The sequence below is a fragment of the Schistocerca americana genome, chromosome 3 (genome assembly GCF_021461395.2).
Source record: "Schistocerca americana isolate TAMUIC-IGC-003095 chromosome 3, iqSchAmer2.1, whole genome shotgun sequence".
Lineage (NCBI taxonomy): Eukaryota > Metazoa > Arthropoda > Insecta > Orthoptera > Acrididae > Schistocerca > Schistocerca americana.
In genome coordinates, this window is record NC_060121.1 from 359,508,203 (window position 1) to 359,534,432 (window position 26,230).

The 26,230-nt window shown below is 40.9% G+C and overlaps 1 protein-coding gene across 1 annotated transcript in view; it reads right to left on the bottom strand.

The window, feature by feature from the left end:
• LOC124605503 (mucin-5AC-like) overlaps positions 1-26,230 on the bottom strand; it is a 350,511-nt gene that overhangs the window by 38,151 nt on the left and 286,130 nt on the right. The window contains exons 6-10 of the mRNA XM_047137235.1: positions 24,730-24,873; positions 22,101-22,301; positions 15,151-15,375; positions 10,629-10,872; positions 4,705-4,833 (exon numbers count right to left, since the gene is read on the bottom strand). Coding sequence (XP_046993191.1) covers positions 4,705-4,833; positions 10,629-10,872; positions 15,151-15,375; positions 22,101-22,301; positions 24,730-24,873 — 943 coding nt within the window. The remainder of the gene's footprint in view (positions 1-4,704; positions 4,834-10,628; positions 10,873-15,150; positions 15,376-22,100; positions 22,302-24,729; positions 24,874-26,230) is intronic.

Below are 26,230 nucleotides of genomic sequence, written 5' to 3' on the forward strand. Positions count from 1 at the left end.
AGCCCAGATACCCCACGTTACGCAGATTCTGCCCATCACTGCAACAATGGTGGCCAGACTGCAGGCGGCCTTTGGGTATTTTATATGTTTTGGAGATATCTTTGAAAGTCCAGTATGATGCCCTCACTTTAGAGAAGTGAGATGGTGGTCTAGCTCAGGTTAACATTACAGCTAGGGCCACAGCAATTTACACCAGTGCCATGGCCTGGTTGTGGATATTAGATTCGCTGGATATTAGATTCCAGGATATTAGATTCACTGGACTGCTGACTGCTGAATTCACACCTACTTTGAGATGCCCGCCAACATTAGTGGCACATATTGCACCTCCAGTTCCACACATTGGCCATTTCCTTCTGGAACATCTCTACATATGTGCCAAGCTCCCAGGAACCAGGAAGACGACCACCCAAGACATCTAACATCTTCTACAACTGTCTCCACCCCCAGATTTTGTAGACCACAGTTTGGAAAATTATCCATCAAACATACTACACCACTGACACTACAGCAATGAGGTATCTTTTCGTCAATGGCAAATATGCTACAAGACAGAAACTGTACCGCACTGTGCTGGTGGACTCACCCCTGTGCCTCAAGTGTAATATCAAAGATACGGATTTACACAGTTTCGAGTGATGAGCAGCAGCGGACATCTGGACCCTTGTACAGAAGATCATGGCTTTCTACCCCAGTGTACCACAACATCACTGCTCTCCTACCATGCTGATATTTTCTGATTTCCTACCATCTAAATGGTATGGATGACATCATCAGTATGGTAGACTCATGGATGTGTCTCCAAGTACAACACCACATCCCACACCACATCCAACACTATCGGGCCAATTTGGGGAATTATTTACAGTATATTTTTGTCAACCAGTCCAGGAGTTGGAATCTTGATGAAGCGTATCAATTAAGACGAGACGAGACGAGACATCCCCCCTTTCCACTATCTGAGTAGACGTTGTTCCAACCACAAGACACTGTTGAACTTGACACCACATCTCTTCATAGTTTCCTTAACTTTCCCCCTTCTTTTTTAGGGTTCCAAGCCTCGACCTGTAAAAACAGAACTCTTTGTTGCCCATCTGTCTGTCTGATAGTTAAGAACCCTTTTTTTCAGAAACGGGTACACGTATTAAGTTAATAATTATGTCACATACTAAGGTCTATGATCTATAAGAGGTGTAAAAAAAATTTAAGCCTCTAAGTCAATGCAATCAAATGATTAGGCTATTTAAATCACATATTTTGATACTCAAAAACTCACTCATCAAAACCTATAGAGTACTTCCCGTTGTGCTAGAATCATGAAATTTGGCAAGAAGCAACATTCCACAATACAAGTACAGAAAAAAATCCATAAGCTGTTAATTTGTACTTAAAACACACAAAAAATTTCTCTCAGTTTTTATCTGTCTGTCTGTCCATCTGTCTGTTAAGACCCATTTTTCTCTGGAACAAGTTGGCATATCAAGTTCAGATCTATGTCTTAAGTCTATGGCACCTTGGTGGTGTAAAGATTTAACCTTCCAAGCCATTTCTGGCAGCCCAGATACCCCACGTTACGCAGATTCTGCCCATCACTGCAACAATGGTGGCCAGACTGCAGGCGGCCTTTGGGTATTTTATATGTTTTGGAGATATCTTTGAAAGTCCAGTATGATGCCCTCACTTTAGAGAAGTGAGATGGTGGTCTAGCTCAGGTTAACATTACAGCTAGGGCCACAGCAATTTACACCAGTGCCATGGCCTGGTTGTGGATATTAGATTCGCTGGATATTAGATTCCAGGATATTAGATTCACTGGACTGCTGACTGCTGAATTCACACCTACTTTGAGATGCCCGCCAACATTAGTGGCACATATTGCACCTCCAGTTCCACACATTGGCCATTTCCTTCTGGAACATCTCTACATATGTGCCAAGCTCCCAGGAACCAGGAAGACGACCACCCAAGACATCTAACATCTTCTACAACTGTCTCCACCCCCAGATTTTGTAGACCACAGTTTGGAAAATTATCCATCAAACATACTACACCACTGACACTACAGCAATGAGGTATCTTTTCGTCAATGGCAAATATGCTACAAGACAGAAACTGTACCGCACTGTGCTGGTGGACTCACCCCTGTGCCTCAAGTGTAATATCAAAGATACGGATTTACACAGTTTCGAGTGATGAGCAGCAGCGGACATCTGGACCCTTGTACAGAAGATCATGGCTTTCTACCCCAGTGTACCACAACATCACTGCTCTCCTACCATGCTGATATTTTCTGATTTCCTACCATCTAAATGGTATGGATGACATCATCAGTATGGTAGACTCATGGATGTGTCTCCAAGTACAACACCACATCCCACACCACATCCAACACTATCGGGCCAATTTGGGGAATTATTTACAGTATATTTTTGTCAACCAGTCCAGGAGTTGGAATCTTGATGAAGCGTATCAATTAAGACGAGACGAGACGAGACATCCCCCCTTTCCACTATCTGAGTAGACGTTGTTCCAACCACAAGACACTGTTGAACTTGACACCACATCTCTTCATAGTTTCCTTAACTTTCCCCCTTCTTTTTTAGGGTTCCAAGCCTCGACCTGTAAAAACAGAACTCTTTGTTGCCCATCTGTCTGTCTGATAGTTAAGAACCCTTTTTTTCAGAAACGGGTACACGTATTAAGTTAATAATTATGTCACATACTAAGGTCTATGATCTATAAGAGGTGTAAAAAAAAATTTAAGCCTCTAAGTCAATGCAATCAAATGATTAGGCTATTTAAATCACATATTTTGATACTCAAAAACTCACTCATCAAAACCTATAGAGTACTTCCCGTTGTGCTAGAATCATGAAATTTGGCAAGAAGCAACATTCCACAATACAAGTACAGAAAAAAATCCATAAGCTGTTAATTTGTACTTAAAACACACAAAAAATTTCTCTCAGTTTTTATCTGTCTGTCTGTCCATCTGTCTGTTAAGACCCATTTTTCTCTGGAACAAGTTGGCATATCAAGTTCAGATCTATGTCTTAAGTCTATGGCACCTTAGTGGTGTAAAGATTTAACCTTCCAAGCCAATGCAACCAAAAGATTCACCCATTTATGTACATATTTTGATACTTGCAAACTCACTCATCAAAACCTATAGAATACTTCCCATTGACTATGCATCCTGAAATTCGGCAAGTTGTAAGATTTCACAGTACAAGTACAGCAAAAAAAATCCAAAAACTGTAAAATTGTAAAGTCTATCACACAAAAATATCTTTTTGGCATTAGAATATACACTGCATTCACCATCTGTCAAAAGCATAATAGATGAACATTACTGCATGGAATACTATACTCATACATAGATAATTCAGTTTGTACTGAGCCCTCAGTGCGTGAGTCGCACTCGCACTTGACCAATTGTTTTCTCTTCATCTTCTAAATATTTTCCCTTACACGTTTATTCACAGATAACTTTCATCCACAACCTTATTTGTTTTTATTTTTCATGTGCACTGCTATAGTTCCCACTTGTTAATCCTATAAATAAATATTTTATAAATTAAAAAAAATATATTTGCAGAGCACTTGGCCATAAAAAGCAAAGGTCCCAAGTCCCAGTATCAGTACGGCATACAGTTTTAATCTGCCAGGAAGTTTCATGTAAGTGCATACTCCACTACAGAGGGAAAATTTCATTCTGAAAAAATCCCACAGGCTGTGGTGAAACGATGACTCTGCAACATCCTATTTTGCACGAGTGTTAGACCTTGAAGTTTCACAGGAGAGCTTCTGTAAAGTTCAGAAGGTAGGAGGTGAGGTACTGGGTGAAGTAAGGCTGTGAGGACTCAATTGGGTAGCTCAGTCAGTAGAGCACTTACCCACAAAAGGCAAAGGCCCTGAGTTCGAGTCTTCTGTCTCGCACAGAGTTTTAATTTGTCAGGAAGTATCACATCAGTACAAACTCCACAAAGAGTGAAAATTTCATTCTGCAAACATCCCACCCACTGTGGCCAAGCTCTGTCACCTTAATATCCTTTCTTCCATTGGTGCTGGTACTGCAGACTTCACATGAGAGCTCCTATGAAATTCAGAAGATCCTGTTGTCAGAGCACTTGTTTGTGAAAGGCAAATGTCACAAGTTTGAGTCTCAATCTGGCACACAGTTTTAATCTTGTGGGAAGTTTCACAACCAAAATGTCACATTTCAAATTAATATGGCCTTAGACTTCACTAAAGGTCAGTCTATTCTGTCAGCACAGCTAGCTTTTTCCAGTCATCAAACCAATATAAAAATTTGTAAGCAACCATAAAATTCATAATAAAGAGATCAGTAAAAGTTATTCTGGGACTCTCTGTGTTGAAAAGGAATGTAATCATTTTGTATCTTATACCAAAATAAATCATTACATTCAGTGATTGTCACTGGCTACCGTGCATTACCACCCAATTGGTTGCAACCAACATCAACAAATGGCCAACATCACCACAAGACACCATAAGTGCACTATAACCACATCCTCTTTTGCATTGTTATAATATAATAATTACTTTATGATGTGTTGCAGTAATTATTTACATGCTAAATTGACTTCCTCTGCAAAACTAAGGGTATCTTGGACAGAAATGTGATATGTTTTGTCTAATATATGTTATACAATTAATTAGAAGTTAAATATCTGCACTTACCTTTGTATCAACAGAAGACTTTATCTTGTGTATGAACTCAGGAGGATAGTTCTCAGACTCATCAATTTCATCTTTTACTGAAGTAGTTTCAGTTGTTAATTTTTTACTGGAAGTGCCTCTTCTTGTGTTCTGGAAGGTGAAATGTAGGTAAACTCTGGTGTCAGTACCAAGTACAGGGAAACCTGTGATTCATTTTCACAACATTCATTTGCAAATAGCAGTCTTAAGATTATAAAACTGTCTTATGAACTCATTAAGAAATTTATTTCAATACATATTAAAAGTTCAAACTCAACTCAGTTGTTTTCTGCTGGAGCTGCATTTTGTAATATACTAAACGGGCTATAATTACTCATTAATACACACTTTGTTGATGAATTTTAAATATTTATGTGAGCAATTAGATAACTGGACATCAACTGTTTCTAAATTTCAAAGTAGGTTGGAGTAAACAAAGCACAACCCTTGGGCTATAAGGGTAGCAGCCTAACATAGAGGGATTCCTTGAAAAATACAAATCTGGTTTCATAATGAAGCATGCTACATAAAACAACCTGCAAATGACATGGGTTAGCAGAGAGTGTCTGTATTACATCACGAGCTGTTCTGTATTATGCTAGTAACTGTTCCATAGTACAAAGAACTGTTTAACTTCAGTAAAAGTTCATAGGGTAGTTATATGTATAAGGAAATTGATATGGGAGAAAAATACTCGGAATAAATAGGGAGTATTATTTTATATAAAAAAGATGATGCTGTAGTATACAGAGAAGTTGCAGCATTAGAAAATTGTAGCGAAATGCAGGAAGATCTGCAGCAGATAGGCACTTGGTGCAGGGAGTGGCAAGTGACCCTTAACATAGACAAATGTAATGTATTGCAAATACATAGAAAGAAGGATCCTTTATTGTATGATTATATGATAGCGGAATAAAAACTGGTAGCAGTTACTTCTGTAAAATATCTGGGAGTATGCGTACGGAACGATTTGAAGTGGAATGATCATATAAAATTAATTGTTGGTAAGGTGGGTATCAGGTTGAGATTCATTGGGAGAATCCTTAGAAAATGTAGTCCATCAACAAAGGAGGTGGCTTACAAAACACTCGTTCGACCTATATTTGAGTAATGCTCATCAGTGTGGGATCCGTACCAGATCGGGTTGACGGAGGAGATAGAGAAGATCCAAAGAAGAGCGGTGCGTTTCATCACAGGGTTACTTGGTAACCGAGATAGCGTTACAGAGATGTTTAGCAAACTCAAGTGGCAGACTCTGCAAGAGAGGCGCTCTGCATCGCGGTGTAGCTTGCTCGCCAGGTTTCGAGAGGGGGCGTTTTTGGATAAGGTATCGAATATATTGCTTCCCCCTACTTATACCTCCCGAGGAGATCACGAATGTAAAATTAGAGAGATTCGAGCACGCACGGAGGCTTTCCGACAGTCGTTCTTCCCGCGAACCATACGCGACTGGAACAGAAAAGGGAGGTAATGACAGTGGCACGTAAAGTGCCCTCCGGAACACACCGTTGGGTGGCTTGTGGAGTATAAATGTAGATGTAGATGCAATAGATTGTTATAATAAATAATGATTCTATGAGCTGATTTATAAGGTTAGCTCCACTTTATATAATTTGAAGACACACACACTGGAAAGAGACTGAATATTGCCTAGGACAGCCCTAAACTATTATCTGAAAGAACATGATAATTAAAGTTTTGCATGATGTTACAGTGATAACACTGTAAAAAAAAGAGCAAGGAAATTATAATAGTACTGGTATGTACTGGGAAAATACAAATAAAATCAACAAGTTACGTTATAAGGAGAAACAACACATGTGAGAAACCTGGACATATCTGCGACCACAATTCGTCACAACACCAGTTTGACAGATGAATGGAAACTCAGTGAGGAAATTCAGTAGTCCAAGAGGCACTCCACGGCGCAATCTTGCTCAAGCAGCTCATGTAATCCTTCCATTTCAGTCTCTCACAAACATAACACTGTCATTTTGGATACACCCGTGGAAACACCTACTTTAACTTTTTATTTCATATTGCACGGCATAGTTGGTTGGTCCCCCCCCCATGAACCATGGACCTTGCCGTTGGTGGGGAGGCTTGCGTGCCTCAGCGATACAGATAGCCATACCGTAGGTGCAACCACAACAGAGGGGTATCTGTTGCGAGGCCAGACAAACGTGTGGTTCCTGAAGAGGGGCAGCAGCCTTTTCAGTAGTTGCAAGGGCAACAGTCTGGATGATTGACTGATCTGGCCTTGTAACAATAACCGAAACGGCCTTGCTGCGCTGGTACTGCGAACGGCTGAAAGCAAGGGGAAACTATAGCCGTAATTTTTCCCGAGGGCATGCAGCTTTACTGTATGATTAAATGATGATGGCGTCCTCTTGGGTAAAATATTCCGGAGGTAGAATAGTCCCCCATTCGGATCTCCGGGCGGGGACTACTCAAGAGGATGTCGTTATCAGGAGAAAGAAAACTAGCGTTCTACGGATCAGAGCGTGGAATGTCAGATCCCTTAATCGGGCAGGTAGGTTAGAAAATTTAAAAAGGGAAATGGATAGGTTGAAGTTAGATATAGTGGGAATTAGTGAAGTTCGGTGGCAGGAGGAACAAGACTTCTGGTCAGGTGACTACAGGGTTATAAACACAAAATCAAATAGGGGTAATGCAGGAGTAGGTTTAATAATGAATAGGAAAATAGGAATGCAGGTAAGCTACTACAAACAGCATAGTGAACGCATTATTGTGGCCAAGATAGATACGAAGCCCACACCTACTACAGTAGTACAAGTTTATATGCCAACTAGCTCTGCAGATGACGAAAAAATTGAAGAAATGCATGATGAAATAAAAGAAATTATTCAGATTGTGAAGGGAGACGAAAATTTAATAGTCATGGGTGACTGGAATTCGAGTGTAGGAAAAGGGAGAGAAGGAAACATAGTAGGTGAATATGGATTGGGGCTAAGAAATGAAAGAGGAAGCCGCCTGGTAGAATTTTGCAAAGAGCACAACATAATCATAGCTAACACTTGGTTTAAGAATCATGAAAGAAGGTTGTATACATGGAAGAACCCTGGAGATACTAAAAGGTATCAGATAGATTATATAATGGTACGACAGAGATTTAGGAACCAGGTTTTAAATTGTAAGACATTTCCAGGGGCAGATGTGGACTCTGACCACAATCTATTGGTTATGACCTGTAGATTAAAACTGAAGAAACTGCAAAAAGGTGGGAATTTAAGGAGATGGGACCTGGATAAACTGAAAGAACCAGAGGTTGTACAGAATTTCAGGGAGAGCATAAGGGAACAATTAACAGGAATGGGGGAAAGAAAAACAGTAGAAGAAGATAGCTTTGAGGGATGAAGTAGTGAAAGCAGCAGAGGGTCAAGTAGGTAAAAAAACGAGGGCTATTATAAATCCTTGGGTAACAGAAGAAATATTGAATTTAATTGATGAAAGGAGAACATATACAAATGCAGTAAGTGAAGCAGGCAAAAAGGAATTCAAACGTCTCAAAAATGAGATCGACAGGAAGTGCAAAATGGCTAAGCAGGCATGGCTAGAGGACAAATGTAAGGATGTAGAGGCTTATCTCACTAGGGGTAAGATAGATACTGCCTACAGGAAAATTAAAGAGACCTTTGGAGATAATAGAACGACTTGTATGAATATCAAGAGCGCAGATGGAAACCCAGTTCTAAGCAAAGAAGGGAAAGCAGAAAGGTGAAAGGAGTATATAGAGGGTCTATACAAGGGCGATGTACTTGAGGACAATATTATGGAAATGGAAGAGGATGTAGATGAAGATGTAATGGGAGATATGATACTGCGTGAAGAGTTTGACAGAGCACTGAAAGACCTGAGTCGAAACAAGGCCCCCGGAGTAGACAACATTCCATTGGAACTACTGACGGCCTTGGGAGAGCCAGTCCTGACGAAACTCTACCATCTGGTGAGCAAGATGTATTAAACAGGCGAAATACCCTCAGACTTCAACAAGAATGTAATAATTCCAATCCCAAAGGAAGCAGGTGTCGACAGATGTGAAAATTACCGAACTATCAGTTTAATACGAGTAAGTCACAGCTGCAAAACACTAACGCGAATTCCTTACAGACGAATGGAAAAACTAGTAGAAGCCAACCTCGGGGAAGATCATTTTGGATTCCGTAGAAACACTGGAACACGTGAGGCAGTACTGACCTTACGACTTATCTTAGAAGAAAGATTAAGGAAAGGCAAACCTACGTTTCTAGCATTTGTAGACTTAGAGAAAGCTTTTGACAATGTTGACTGGAATACTCTCTTTCAAATTCTAAAGGTGGCAGGGGTAAAATACAGGGAGTGAATGGCTATTTACAATTTGTACAGAAACCAGATGGCAGTTATAAGAGTCGAGGGACATGAAAGAGAAGCAGTGGTTGGGAAGGGAGTAAGACAGGGTTGTAGCCTCTCCCCGATGTTATTCAATCTGTATATTGAGCAAGCAGTAAAGGAAACAAAAGAAAAATTCGGAGTAGGTATTAAAATTCATGGAGAAGAAATAAAAACTTTGAGGTTCGCCGATGACATTGTAATTCTGTCAGAGACAGCAAAGGACTTGGAAGAGCAGTTGAATGGAATGGACAGTGTCTTGAAAGAAGGATATAAGATGAACATCAACAAAAGCAAAACAAGGATAATGGAATGTAGTCGAATTAAGTCGGGTGATGCTGAGGGAATTAGATTAGGAAATGAGACACTTAAAGTAGTAAAGGAGTTTTGCTATTTGGGGAGCAAAATAACTGATGTTGGTCGAAGTAGAGAGGATATAAAATGTAGACTGGCAATGGCAAGGAAAGTGTTTCTGAAGAAGAGAAATTTGTTAACATCGAGTATAGATTTAAGTGTCAGGAAGTCGTTTCTAAAAGTATTTGTATGGAGTGTAGCCATGTATGGAAGTGAAACATGGACGATAAATAGTTTGGACAAGAAGAGAATAGAAGCTTTCGAAATGTGGTGTTACAGAAGAATGCTGAAGATTAGATGGGTAGATCACATAACTAATGAGGAGGTATTGAATAGAATTGGGGAAAAGAAAAGTTTGTGGCACAACTTGACCAGAAGAAGGGATCGGTTGGTAGGACATTTTCTGAGGTATCAAGGGATCACCAATTTAGTATTAGAGGGCAGCGTGGAGGGTAAAAATCGTAGAGGGAGAGCAAGAGATGAATACACTAAGCAGATTCAGAAGGATGTAGGTTGCAGTAGGTACTGGGAGATGAAAAAGCTTGCACAGGATAGAGTAGCATGGAGAGCTGCATCAAACCAGTCTCAGGACTGAAGACCACAACAACAACAACAACAGTTGGTTGGTTGGTTTGCGGGGGTTAAAGCGACCAGACTGGCGTGGCATAGTCTGACACCTATCTGTAAGACTATTCTGCAGATGGCAGATAGCTAATACGGCAGTGTCTATGGGAACTAGTAATACTGTGAGTCAAGGACTGTACAAAACTGCTACTTTGGCACACACATTCACTTTCATAAAATGTTAACCTCCCCCCCCCCCTCCCCCCCCCCCCCCCTGCTTTATGAAAAACTCCCAATGTCCTTCTGTATACAAATGTGTCTTCCCTTCTACTTTGTGGGGAGCCACTCTGCTTCGGATCTGCCACAACTTTTTGCCATCTGTGAGCAAATGTGACAGAAAAATCTGAACTTATGGCCGTTCTTTCTATCTTTTCCAATAAACAGTGTGGTCAGACTGAGAGAAATGAGTTGTACTGAGACTGTGTTGCCAGAGTTCAATCAATCATGTACAAAAGGTTCATTCAAAGAAAGGATGGAATTTGAAAAACTTGGGCTAAGGAAGTGGTTACGCATTTGCTACAGATTTTACACCACTGTACCTTAAAGCTGGGACGTGCATTCGTTTCGGCATTGATCTTGCGGCTCGTTCTCTGCACAGAGGCACCTGCTGCAGAGTTCCCACTAGCATCTACATCTGATGTGGCAGAGCCTCTGCGATTTGACCTCCTGCTGTTGCTGCTGCTGCTAGGGACACTGTCTGCATGGTTACGGCCTCTCGTGGATGAGCGAGGTTGCACATCATTTTGTGATGTGTCAGCAGTAGTTAAGTCCACTGCTGTGGGCCTGGAAACAACAGACACATAATTAAGCTCTGTACAATCCACAATTGTAAGAGTCATCTCCTCCTTCAATTCTGATGACAACCGAGAAGTCTGTCAAACAACATTTAAACATCTACCGGACCTATATTAACGTTTCAAATGAGACTAATAATGCTTACATTTTACTGCAGAGACAAATTTCTGAAAGGCTATACCCTTCAGGCAGCTGGTAGAAATGCTTGGTGTAATCAGTTTCTGCAGAAAATTACTATATTATTCCAAATTTTCTGTTACACATACTTTATGATTTATGTTAACTGTCTCCTACTCTTGGTCTGATCACCATGTAGTTTGGTCCCTTGTCTCTAAACTAACCAATCTCCTACTCTGAAGACCTCTACCATTAAGTCTACTAATCCCAGAAAAGTGAGCTCATTCAAACAGGGTCAGCATAAACACTTGGAACGGAACTGAATAACAGAACAACACATGTACTAAAGTAAGGCCAACAATGTCTTGGCTAAAGTAAATGAGGGTGATTAGACAATAGTGTTATCAATATATCGAGAGTTTCAATTTATCGATGGCCTCTTTACTATCGACAACGCGTATACCATTTCGTCGTATGACTGAAAATCAGAATATCTTTCAGTTTGTCTAAACGGGTCGTCCGTAATTTAATTTAAGAGATATTGGTGGGGGGGGCGATCCGGACTCTCCCCGCCCCCTCGCACCGACCCGCCTTTGGGAACTTACGTGCTAAAAACAGACGATATCTAAACATTATGTGGATATTTTTCTGATATGTTTCTCACACAACAACGGAAATATCGCGTGAATTGGACTAACACAACATGAGAAACTACAAAATTTCCTTACTTTTTGATCACGTGTTGTAGGCTAACTTTCAGAGAATAAAGTAGCATGACTGAACGTAAAAAAAGAATTCACACGTACAGCCTGCAAAAGATGGAAAATTGAGTAAGGAAAGACCGAGAGAAGATTCCCAAAAAAGTGACTTCGCAAACGCTTGCGGAAACGATCGAAAAAAAACCGCGTTCCTCACATTCACACACTCGTACTACTATTGTTCACATTCACAGTGCTTAGTGAAATACTCTTAATTTACGAGTGTGCATTTGATTTTATATTGTGCAAATTATGGCGTTATCAAAGTCACGATAGTTTGTTGCTATTATAATTCCAGTTTTTAAATTAACTACATAACACATGTATTTATCAATTTTTTGAATATGCTTTGTAAAGGCAGTATTTTTCCAAATGAAATGTCTTGGACACCATACTAAAGCAAAGTTCTGTTAACTTATTAAACAAACTATTACTATCGGTGCATTAAAACAACTCATACATATTTTATGACAATTAAATTTTTAATATTGGTAACGGTATATTAAAATATTTTGTGTGTTTTAGTATTATTATTATGAAACTCGTACCCATCCGTGGCACGTTAAAAATGGTACTTATATATTTGGTGAAGAGGGTCAAAGCGACAAACTGATTCCCCCCCTAAACCGAACCCTGGTACTGTTCAGCAGAAATCGCAGATATCAGTGGACTGACGGTGATACTCGCTATTTTTGTGGTAAGTGCTACGAAATCTGTCTGCAAAATCAAGAGTAGACGCACACGAAATCTTGTTATATTTGTAATCACGCTTTTGTTAATAAATTATCCACTAGTCCTTTCCGTTCGAATAATCAAAAACGTTTATTATGCGTAAGAACATCATCGTTTAATCCGGTATATAACAGCGCCTAAACCTACAGCATGTACTAAAAACCCGTCCATGATAAATTTTTCTTCTTGGTATCGCGAATTTCACGTCTGACAATCTTTGTGGAACAATGTAAAACACCGTATTTCGGATTCCGTACCACCTCAAACCGCATGTCTCCTGAAATTAATGACGGGAACTTGTTTGCCGTTCAGGGGAATGAAATACTGTGACATCTTCAACAGAAATGGTTGGTTTATGACGACGTTTACACGCTACAATAACGATGTATCTCTACGGCACAACAGTAACAAAGAAAGCAACGTAACATTTCAAATCAAGTAGCCTAGTTCTATTAACGTTCAAACTACCAAGCGGGGTTCGCGAGATTCCATACACTTTTCCCTTATTTTGACGTCAAATGAACAGTTGCACTTAATGTAACTTTTCATTACGGTCAGATTCGCTTGTTACCTCATGTCTCTTGAGTTGGTTACATAACGAAGCGAATAAGATGAAAATAATATTTATTTTTATTTAATGGGTTCTTTATGGAACCCACTTCGCAATCAGCATGATACAAAAATTTCTTTTTATGTAAATGATTTCGTTCCACTGGCAATAATGATGCACCTAATAAGTATTTCAGTACGTTCATTATTGGGAGCATGAGCAGCCATTGCTGTTTTGTCTGCTTTCATTTAGTTTATTATTTAGCGTAAGTGCTGTTTATGCCAGTGAAATAAAAATGACAGAAATATATCATGGCAGATATGAGCATCTTTATTAAGTAATTTCCATGGTACAAAATGATAGTAGCGCAAGCGACTCAAAAAATGAGACTGTGGAAGAGTTAAAAGAAGAAACTGCAGATGAAATAGAAAACAATGTAAATGAAAATTATGTCAGTAAAAATGGAATATTTCGGTTTAGAAATTCACCGATATGTGTTTTGAACAGTTCATAATGTTACTGAAGTCTTTCCAGAGTTACAGGTGCGACTAGTGACACTGAATCAGTAAGTGATGCTTTCAAATTGTTCTTTGATGACGGTATTACAAAAGATTGTGGACAGTATCAACATAAAGGCCCAGACGTATTATGAGGAATGGGGCGCAAGATATCCATAAAAGCAGAAACAATGGTTATTGACAGATGGTGACGACATTCTCATTTCTAGGAGTGTGACAACTATGACTGTTGAAAACCTAAATGGAAGCTTGTGGACTTGTGGAGCTCGAATCCTATATCCAAAAGAAATATTTTCCTTGCTTCCATGTCTCGAACTCGATTTCAGCTGTGATCTACGTTCATCAGATTTGATGACACTACTACAGGAAACAAAAGGAGAAAGAATGACACACTCTCTGCTGTCAGAGATGTCTTCACATTGTTTGCCAACCACTGAAAATCTAATTACAGTTCTCATTCACACCTTACAGTAGATGAACCACTTTGTTCGTTCCAGAGGCATTGCCTGTTTGTTATTCATATGATTTCAGAAACTGCCAAGGACAGATGAAAGTATAGGGGTTTGGTTGATGCCAAATCAAATTGTTCACTGAACTTACAAGTGTATACTGAAAAAGAAGGGAATGTCCCAGAAAAAAAAATCAAGAACAAAGAGTAGTGTTGGATCGAACTAGCTGCGTAGAGAAGATTACAGGATCACCACTGATAATTTTTTTAGGTCTCGTCCACTTACAATTGAAGCTCACAAGAGAAATGAACCCTTTGTGAAACAATGAGGAGGCATAAGCAAGAAATATTTAAAAGTTTGTTGCCAAATTTCATTTCTCATCACGATGTTACCTTGGAGTCCTATTTCCTGAAGAAGAATCATGCTGTGATTTTACTGCACCTTGTGTCATGACCTTATGTTGATAAGTATGGAAGTGTGATTACGCATGTCAATCACATCGCGATTACGGGCAGCATGGGGTTCACGCCTGAGCCTCAGGACGTGCGCTAGCAGCGCATGTCGGGTGTTTCAAGCGCCAACTTCGCGTCTTAATATCTCGGGATGTAATGGGAATATTGCGATGCAATCAACGCCATTGTGTATGTGCTTTGTCATGCTATGGATTGCTGAAGAAAAAATATGGGAGGTCCATTTAAAAAAAACATAAGTTTGTGTTAAAAAACACATATGCTTTCGTTTTAGAATGTTTCCAAATATGTACATTCATGGGCCCCAGCCATACATTGATACCGGTGAAAGTCGTTTTCCAATAGCTGTTATTGTTCCAGAGATATTTTGGGTGGACAAGATAGCTGGGACGCCCTCTATATATATATATATATATATATATATATACTGAAGACCCAAAAATACTGGTTCACCTACCCAATAATATATACGATATTAGGCAGGTGAACCAGTATATATATATATATATATATATATATATATATATATATATATATATATATATATATATATATATTGAAGGCAGAGGGAAAAAGATAGATAGCAATGAACAGTAAGTGAAATAATTTTGTTACTTGCCATGCTCGCTGGTGCGCAATTTGAGTGGCCAGCAGTGTGCTGTTGTGTCTTACCGGCTTCTGGGGGAAGGCCGACGTGAGCCCGTCCTGGCGAAGGCTGCGGGTGCTCCCGCCCCCGTGGGCAGCACGTCCTCTGCGGGGGCGGATGGGGCCGGTGCGGCCGCAGGCTGAGCGGCGCCGCCCCTGGTGCTGCTGCCGCCACGAGAGCCAGACCGCCGGCTGTTCACGGCTGCTGTGGCGCTCCTGCCTTCGTCGCCGGCGCTGGACCCGCCCCGCGACCTGCGGTCAACAGTCACACTTGGCACATTCCCTATGAAAACTGAAACTTTACCTGCCAGTCCAGTAGCTCAGAGGGCAAACCTGCGTGGTGTTTGGGGTTGCGCCCTCTTCAGCGTCGTACACAATCTGATCAAGAGTATCCGGACATCCTTTAGTGGACATTAATATGCATCTGAGGAACTCGCTCTCTCGCAGACAGTCCGATGAGAAGACTGGTGGTGCCTAGCAGAACTCGTGTGGCGTGCTGAGCACCTGGGAGTCCGGTTTGGCGACTGTGCTTTTGACATCAACCATGCAGGCCGTGCTCCGCCGTAGCTGGTGGTGTAACGGGAAGAGCGGCCATTTTCACTACAGTCTAAGAACTGGTGCTGCAAACCGCCGCCTGGGACAGGCTTCTACTCGGCGTGCTGATACGGGACCGCAAGCTGCATGTTTACGTCTCTCCATTAATAACCGGTGAGAAGCTTTGAAGTGCTTTCTTACATTTAGCAGTGCAACATGACTGTTCTACGCGCAGTTACACGTCATACCATCCGAGTGTCTTGCAAGGTGCTCTAACTTGGGTAATGTTCGTTAACTGCCGCCGGAGTGGCCGTGCGGTTCTAGGCGCTACAGTCTGGAACCGGGCTACCGCTACGGTCGCAGGTTCGAATCCTGCCTCGGGCGCGGATGTGTGTGATGTCCTTAGGTTAGTTAGGTTTAAGTAGTTCTAAGTTCTAGGCGACTGATGGCCTCAGATGCTAAGTCGCATAGAGTGCTCAGAGCCATTTGAACCTTTTTTTTTTTTTTTAGGTGGACTTCTGACAGAATCTGATAGTGTGAGGTTACAAGGGATACTGTAATAGTATAACTAATTTGCTGGATCTGGTACTGTTTACTGTGGAAAAACAGCTGGGGTGTAGCCAGCACAAGTCAATATATTTATGGAGTCACCTTCTTGATAAAGAGAGGAGGCAGCATATAACAGTTTCACATTGAATTACTTACAAGGGAACCTCCCCATCGCACCCCCCTCAGATTTAGTTATAAGTTGGCACAGTGGGTAGGCCTTGAAAAACTGAACACAGATCAATCGAGAAAACAGGAAGAAGTTGTGTAGAACTATGAAAAAATAAGCAAAATATACAAACTGAATAGTCCATGCGCAAGATATGCAACATCAAGGATGGTGTCAACTCAGGAGCGCCGTGGTCCCGTGGTTAGCGTGCGCAGCTGCGGAACCAGAGGTCCTTGGTTCAAGTCTTCCCTCGAGTGAAAAGTTTAAATTTTTATTTTCAGACAGTTATCAGAGTGCAGGCACTCACACATAATCAACTTCGCTCTCCAAAATTCCAGGACTTGTTCAGATTTGCTTGGGCATATGAAGGATTTGACGGTCTACACACGGAAAAATTTGAAAACGTTAAAAACATATGTTTTGACAGAGCACAGGGAAACCTGTGCGACTGTGAAACTGTTGCATTCATTTGTTGCAGTTTATGTGACAAACTCTTATGTTTTCATCTTTTTTTAGGGAGTGATTATCACATCCACAAGGAAACCTAAGAATCTTTTTACCCATTCGCCAAGTGTACAAGTTAGGTGGGTCGACAACATATTCCTGTCATGTCACGCTCATGCCGTCACCAGTGTCGTATAGAATATATCAGACGTGTTTTCCTGTGGAGGAATCGGTTGACCTATGACCTTGCGATCAAATGTTTTCGGTTGCCATTGGAGAGGCACGTCCTTTCGTCTAGTAATCGCACGGTTTTGCGGTGCGGTCGCAAAACACAGACACTAAACTTATAACAGTGAAAAGGGACGTTAATGAACGAACGGACAGATCATAACTGCGAAAATAAAGAAATTAAAATTTTAACTCGAGGGAGACTCGAACCGAGAATCTCCTGTTCTGCAGCTGCTCACGCTAACCACGGGACCACGGCGCTCCTGATCTTATAGTGTCTTTGTGTTGCTTATGTTGCACGTAGACTGCTCAGTTTGTATATTTTGCTTATTTTTTTCATAGTTCCACACAACTTCTTCCTGTTTTCTTGGTTGATCAGTGTTCAGTTTTTCAAGGCCTATCCACTGTGCCAACATATAACTAAATCTGAGGGGGGTGCGATGGGGAGGTTCCCTTGTTAGTTACATAATTGCCTATGTCTCAGTGCATAACTTAGTACATATGTTAATAATGTAAGGTGTGCTTGCCTTGCTAATCATTGGATTAGCTAGGTATCTGATCACTGAAATAGGAATACTCCATAAACATAAGAGCTCTTCAAAATAACTCAAAATTCAAATTTAAAGCATAGTAGCAGGGATAATATTTTGGACATTAAAGAACATGTTTATATAAAAAGTTGTAAGGATGTTTGAGAACCTCTGCATAATAAGTTATTGTCTTTTAATGTGAAGGTACTGTTCAGTTTTCGATCTATGTAGAGCAAAATGAATATTTCGTATGCCACACCTTTTAGGCGAAGACGTGATTAAACAAAAGAAGAGGGGTGAAACTGCCAAAAAGTGGAGTGCCCTTACATGTGTAAATAACCTGATGATTGTCTACAAAACAATATAAGGTATTTAGTTTTATGTATTCCAATATTGTAACATTGTAAATGCACGATGGCCATGTTTCGAAATAATATATTTGACTAATGCAGTGTCACGTGACCGGACACAGGACAGAGGATAGTGGACAAAGGTCGTGGTCTTTTGATCGTGGTCCGTCGGTGCGGTAAGGTCGGTGCGGCTAAGAGCCGCCGACATAGTATCATGTGGCCATCAGTTTGTTTTGTGGATGTGATTTAGAAAAATAGAAAACGTTTTCATTCTAAACTGTTGTCGGTGTAAATCATTTGTGAACGATCGTGATTTAGACAAATACTTAAATTCGTTCACTGCTGTACTTAGGATGGCTATTTACTCGATATAGAGCGCGAATGCAACTGTGCACAACCGAACCCCTTTTGCAGACGAGTCATGGTAAAATGTTGTGTACAAGCCCGAGTGAAGTTGCAATAGCCGCTAATTATCATCTCGCTATTTAAATCACTCGATTCCTTTGACAAGATTCAGCCTACCATGGTAAAGCTTCCCTATAGTTACATCCTTGCTGTTTATTACGTTGGTCCTTTGGTGAGAGAAATGAAGAAGGACATACGACGTTATATTCAGTAATGTTTGTCGTTGTGAACAGCTTAAAGTTTTGGTGTGACTTCACGCTCCATCTGTGTTTTTGCAGGTGCTTCTTGTGGAGATGAGGCAGGCTGGGCTCTCTAAGCTATCAATGGGGTTGTTTTATGAAACCCGATAGTGCTGTAGTTCTCTGTTATATCACCTGGTACCAGGAATTTTTATTTTTCCTTTCTTATAAGGTAAAACAGAATGGCTTTGAAGGAAGGGGAGCTGCTAATCCCTAAATCTAATCCCCCGAGTTTAAGATTCAGCTATTAGTTGCCAAGCCATCTTGTGTGCGTTAATTTTATTGTTTGTAATAATATCCTTGTGTATGTTTTAGAAAAAGTTAATTTAGGCTACTTGGCCGTGTTCTTGTGTAGTGTCAAGGGATCTACCACCTGTTGCGAACCGCTCGCAGAATCAAGCGATTGCTCAGAGTATTCTGTAAAAGTTTCATCTTCCACATTCTTATGGGAATAGTTGTACATATCTTTTCTTAAACTGTTATTTAGATTGATTTAAATGTCGCAGAATGTGTCCAGTTAATGTTCAGTTAGGTGTTACTGTCAGTTTATGTAAATTATTACACGAACAGCTAAAACGTTTTAAATGTTGTTTTATATTATTTAAAGCCCTACATCGTTAAGATTATGTAATTTTACTCTCAGATGCTCAATGCTCTCAATTTTGCAATTGGTAACAGTACTCTAGTTTTGGGGGCCAACCTTTTAGGAGTGTTGATTTGGAATTATGTGAATTTTTATAACGAATGATACTCAACCTACATTTGCCCAGGCCTTCCTTGTCCTTCCTAGTAGAAGCGTACTGAGCAGTCTCATATTCAGCTTCATGACGAACTCTGCACGTGAGACACTGAGAAGGTGGGACGGTTTACTATACAATCTGATCAAAAGTAACCGGACACCTATTGGTGACTTTAAAATTGGGTGTGTCCATCCTTTGCCTTTATGATGATTTGAAATGGGGACACCTTCAGTGAGGATTCTGAAGGTTTCAAGATTTAAACATGGCTGAAACAGCAACTGTTGAAATTCTTCACGATAAATTATGACAGCCAAAACAGTTGCAGGATAAAGATTTATTAAAATTCTTGACCAAGAAGTAAAATGTCTAAAATTACATCCTGCAATGGAGATTAATAAAACAATTATGCCAAAGGCGTCGTCAGTAGTTAAGACATCATCTCCATTTATACAACACGATTGTGGACACAGGGTCGATGCGAACACAGTTTAGCATCAGTACTTCGCCTATGAACTGTCGTGAAGAGAGTGTGAAAGCCCTAGGGCAGATAAGGTATATTTGTATATACCGAAACCTTGGTCAAGAATTTTAATTAACCTTTATCCTGCAACTGTTTTGGCTGTCATCATTTATCGTGAAGTTTCTGAAAGTCTGTTGATGGGCAGCATCCAGTTCTTCCTCAACAATCGGAACCAGACATTGTCCTTGTGACTGATTTGATTCCGAAGATGAAGGAACCACTTCGTAACATTCGCTTCAGAACTGTTGCAGAGATTCGACAGGCAGTAGACCGCTCCATTCGCATCATCAACAGAACAGGCTCTGCTAACGGTATACTACGCCTTCCACATCGCTGGCAACGGGTTCTACACAACTCTGGTGGCTACTTTGAAGGACAGTAACAGGTGCAAACATGTAACTCTTTTGTATCGGTTGTGAATAAATAGTTGCCACTATTTTAGTTCGAACCCTCGTATAACATATGTGTGTATGGTGTTTTCAGGGGACACAATCTTTTAAAAGTCTCATATTGTTATATTCCATTCTCATATGAATCCTTGATTCTTATATTTTATTCTTATGTTTTTTCTTAGGGAAGATTTGGTTCATTCCCTTGTTGAACGATACCGTTCGTAGAAACATTCTAAACACAAAAATTCCAGACAACACGAGCATGGCGCGGAGGCAGGTTAGCGCCAGTGACATTTCTTCGCGTGAATCTCACTCGGGAAAGAAACGTCGTTAACATTGCTAAAGATTTCACTCTAACTACGCAAAATGGATCACTTGTCCGAAAACTGGAGCTTGCAGTTGATTATGTGTCAAGATACGCTACAGGAGGTTAATTCTTACAAAGAAGAAAACAGCAACCAGCCACTATTAATACTGCTATTTATTTAGGTAAATAGCGCCGTTACCGGTTTCGAACTGGCAAGTTCATCATCAGACGGCTGTTCACATGATTTTTCAAGATACACTTTACATTATCGTCCGTTTTCGATTTTTATTATTCCACTGTGGCGAAGTATTTTTGGTGTGTTGTTGCGCTCGAAAATTGCGCGCCATTTTGTTGCGAAGTTGCAGGATTGTATTTTTCGCATATTCCTAAATACATCCATTACTTACGTAACTTGTACATCACCATATTGTGCAAAGCACCACACACACACACACACACACACACACACTTCGCCACATTGGAATAATAAAAATCGAAAACGGACGATAATGTAGTGTATCTTGAAAATCATGTGAACTGCCGTCTGACGATGAACTTGCCAGTTCGAAACCGGTAACGGCGCTATTTACCTAAATAAATGGCAGTATTAATAGTGGCTCGTTGCTGTTTTCTTCTTTGTAAGAATTAACCTCCTGTAGCGTATCTTGACACATAATCAACTGCAAGCTCCAGTTTTCGGACAAGTTATCCATTTTGCGTAGTTAGAGTGAAATCCTTAGCAATGTTAACGACGTTTCTTTCCCGAGTGAGATTCACGCGAAGAAATGTCATTACATTAATTGTACGCAGCCACGGTCTCACCATGTCAGTTTTAGACAAAATAGCATTACGCTACAGGAATTTCATTGAAAACAATTTCAAATAATTTTTCCATTCATTTAGGCTGCTTATAATATTTTGTCGTTTATTCACCAGACATACAATTAGTAAACGGATAAGGACAGCGTTATTTCAATATACACTGCAAAATGTTTTTGTAGTAATCTTCAGTGGACATGGGCAGATAAATGAAAAAGAAAAAAAATAATAATCGGGTTTCGAACACGGCGCACAAAAGTTTAAAGCCACGACAGTAGCCACTGAGCCAACGCTTCAGCCGAACTGTTGACTCGCTAAAAGACAAGTAAAGTACCTCGAAAACTTTGACCGTCGTTTTCTCAGAAACGCTCAAGTATCTACGGTCAAGACAGGGCATACTCGCTTATTTTGATCCCTCTTCAACTAAGCGTAGTTTATGGAAAATCGGATTATGGCATTTGCTGATTTTACTTTTTTTTTTTTTTTTTTTTTTTTGGAAGAATGAAGTAGCAAAATATCTTTCTTGAAAATTTCTTTTAACATCATAACGACTGGCAAGTGGCAAGAATTTTGTTTTCGAAAGTACTCCACCATATTCTAAATTACAAATAGATACACCTGATATTTTTTCGGAATTTTACTAACATTTAAAATTATCACTAACTGCAGAGGCATAAGACGGTAGATGACTTTGGTTTGCCTATTTTCGTGTCGGCCACTGTAGTGAGCACAGTGTTACAGAAGCGTGCGCTACCTGACGGAGCCCCGCCGCGCTGCCGGCGCCTGCCTAGTGGCGCCGCCGTCGTCTGCGTTCTTGCGGCGAGACGTCTCTGCCCGGGGGTTCCCCGCCCCCTGCGGCGCTTCGGTGGCGGCCGGAACTGGCGGCAGCTCCTGCGCTGCGCTCTCCGCCGTCGCCGCGTCTGTCTGTTGCACTGCGTTGCTGTCTTCGTCGCCACTGCAAAATACAAGCACCAAACATCGATGTCAGGAGAGCTGGGAACTGAACTTTAATATCTATAACCACGTTACTGACGGTAATACAAGCACCAAACATCGATGTCAGGAGAGCTGGGAACTGAACTTTAATATCTATAACTACGTTACTGACGGTAGCATACACTATCTAGGAAAACAACACAGAAATAAAGAACGACTTAATACTTTTGAATCGTGTAAAATGGATTTTTTTTACAAAAACTAAACTAAAACTAAACTCCTCCCGAACAGGCCATGAAGGCCCAACGGTACTGACCGGCCGCCATTCATCCTCAGCCGACCGGCGTTACTGGATACGGATATGGAGGGGCATGTGGTCAGCCGTATGTCAGTTTCTGAGACAACTTTTTTTTTTTACAACTTTGTAAAATTCTAGTCTTTCCTGATTGCACTGATATACAGGGTGATTCCGTGATGATGTTACAAACTTTCAGGAACTATGGAGAAGGTTAAAGGTATCAGTTTGAGGTAGCCGACCTGGTACGTAAACGACTGATTCGAAAGCTATAAGCGAAAGTCGTTCTGACACCTCTGACAATCTACAACTATATCTACATGTACGTGGATGCTCCGCAAATTCCACTTAAGTGCCTGGCAGAGGGTTCATCGAACCTCCTTCACAATAATTGTCTATTAATCCACTCTCGAACAGCTCGCGGGAAAAACGAACACATGTATCTTTCCGTGCGAGCTCTGATTTCCTTTATTTTACTATGATGATCGTTTCTCCCTATGTAGGTCTGTTACATCAACAAAATATTTTCGCATTCGGATAAGAGAGTTGGTGATTGAAACTCCGTGAGAAGATTCCGCCGCAACGAAAAACGGCTTTGTTTCAATAATATTCACCCCAAATCCTGCATCATGTCCGCGACACTCTCTCCCCTATTTCGCGATATTACAAAACGTGCTACTCTTCTTTGAACTTTCTCGATGTATTCCGTTAATCCTATCTGGTAAGGATACTCCAAAAGAGGACGGACAAACGTAGTGTAGGCAGTCTCTTTAGTAGATCTGCTATGTTTTCTAAGTATTCTATCAATAAAACGCGATCTTTGGTTTGCCTTCCCCATAATGTTTTCTATGTGTTCTTCCCAATTGAAAATGTTCGTAATTGTAATTCCTAAATATTTACTTGAATGTAGGGCCTTTAGATTAGACTGATTTATCACATAACCGGAGTTTAACGGATTCCTTTTATCACTCATGTGGATGACCTCACACTATTCATTTTTTACGGTCAATTGCCAATTTTCGCACCATTCAAATGGTTCAAATGGCCCTAAGTACTATGGGACTTAACATCTGAGGTCATCAGTCCCCTAGAACTTAGAACTACTTAAACCTAACTAATCTAAGGACATCACACACATCCATGCCCGAGGCAGGATTCGAACCTGCGACCGTAGCGGTCGCACGGTTCCAGACTGAAGCGCCTAGAACCGGTCGGTCACACCGGCCGGCGCACCATTCAGATATCTTTTCTTCTAAATCATTTTGCAATTTCTTTTCATCTTCTGACGAGTTTACCAGACGATAAACGACAGCATCATCTGTAAACAATCTAAGACGGCTGCTCAGATTGTCTCCTAAATCGTTTAAATACATAAGGAGCAGCAGAGGGTCTATAACACTACTTTGGGGAAAGCCAGAAATCACTTCTGTTTTACAGGAATACATGTACCGGTTCTGTACATACCTTAAGAGCTACAAGCATTCGTTCATCTTCGATACTGTGAAACACATCTCAGCTACTTAACAAGTGCGCATAGCTGCTGAGGGACGTATTTTAGAGCCCGTGTTTACCACACTTTTTTTTCTTGTTTTAGTCTATACTGCCACCTCTGACTGTAGGGATTTTGTTACACGTATCGTAAGAGCTACAAGCACTCGTTCATCTTCGATACTGTGAAACACATCTCAGCTACTGAACAAGTGCCCATACCTCTTAAGGGACATATTTTAGAGTCCGTGTTTACTAGACTGTTTTTTCTTGTTTTGATCTATACTGCCACGTCTGAATGTAGGAATTTTGATACACATGACTTAAGAGCTATGAGAGCGTGTTCATTTTTGATACCGCTAAACGCATCTCTTCTACTGAACAAGTGCCCATAACTCTTAAGGTATGCCTTTTAGAGCCCATGTTTGCTAGATACTTTTTTCTTATTTTGGTCCACTCTGCTGTCTCTGGATAGAGGGGTTTTGATACTGTTTTCACTGACTGATTCACGAGGCACGTTTGTCCATATGATTTGTTACTACTACGCCAGACAACCAGTCTGGCCGTAGATACTTAAGCGCTACCTGTGCAAGGTCGGTGAATGTCTCTAGCTAATAACTAAACCAAAAAAGCAAATTGGAGCGTAGAAGTTGAAGTGGCTCACCCATTAAATTCGGGCGCGACCTCCGTGTCCGGGTTGGTGAGCAGGGGAGCCTCCGTGGTCGTGGTTGTCGTCGTGGTCGTCGTTGTTGAGGTGGTCGAGCTGCCTGTGGTCCTTGACGAGCCACGCCCTCGCGCAGCGGTCGACCTGTAGGGGCACGCGCAGCACTCTCGTCACCTTGAAACACGGAACTCTTCCGTCCATCATGCAACCCGAATCCGACGATAGACGAACGAACTCCAAGAAGTAACGGCTCCATGTGACAGCTTCGAGTACAGAAAATGCAACGAAGGGTAAAGTGACATCAGAGTTGAGATTCGCTGGCAACTTTGCAATCTTCGGTGAAAGCAGAAATTACATGACCTTGCGTGTCATAAACAGTGTGATGATGATGAAGTCCCATACTCCTCGACAGAGCGTAGGGGACGATGCGGTGACCCGCACCGCTGTACTAGGCAAGGTCTCAGCGGAGGTGGTTTGCCATTGCCTTCCTCCGACCGTAATGGGGATGAATGATGATGATGAAGACGACACAATAACACCCAGTCATCTCGTGGCAGGTGAAAATCCCTAACACTCGGGTATCGAACCCGGGACCCCTTGCTCGGGAAGCGAGAAGGCTACCGCGAGACCTCGAGCTGCGGACATAAACAGTGTAATGGGCACAGAATGTGAAAAGAGCACACAAAAGATGAAAGTAGTAACGTGTAGCAGAAATGAGATTATCGATAAACTTATCAAAACTGGGCAGCCTGTACTGGAAGGAAAATAAGGCATGACGGACGAAGCAACGGGTATATAAAAAGCAGACCAGCAAAGGCAAAGAGAGGGTTCCTCACTAAAAGATGTTCGCAAGAATCAAACTTAGTTCCTAATTTGAGGATGAAATTTCTAAGAATGTAGTTCTACAGCACAGCATTGTATAGAAGTGAATAATAGACTGTTGGAAAAACCGGAAAAGAAGATAACCGGTGCGATTGAGATGCGATGTTACAGAAGGAAGTTGGAAAAATTAAGTGAACTGATAAGTAATGAAGTGTTTCTTCGAGGAAAGGAATATGTGGAAAACAATGATTAGAAGAATGGATAGGTTGTGGTGGGATATAAGGCATAACTTCCGCAATAGTAGAGGGAACCACAGTAAGCGTAAACTGTATGGGATAGAGAGATTGGAATATAACCAAGAAAAAAAAAGAGGACGCAGGGTGCACGAGGGATAATGATTAAGCTTTGATTATAACCTCGTAAAAATAAACTTACATAATTAATTTTTTATTTCTTTCTATACTAAACTCTCGCTAATCCGGCGCTGAGTAGTCCGGCCTCAAACTTCTAGTCGTTGAAGCAGAAATGACGCATACAATAATGAATTCTTGTGTGCATCAAAGTTGTTAATTAATGACGACGTTAAACAATGTTACATATGAAACTTCCCGGCAGATTAAAACTGTGTGCCCGACCGAGACTCGAACTCGGGACCTTTGCCTTTCGCGGGCAAGTACAA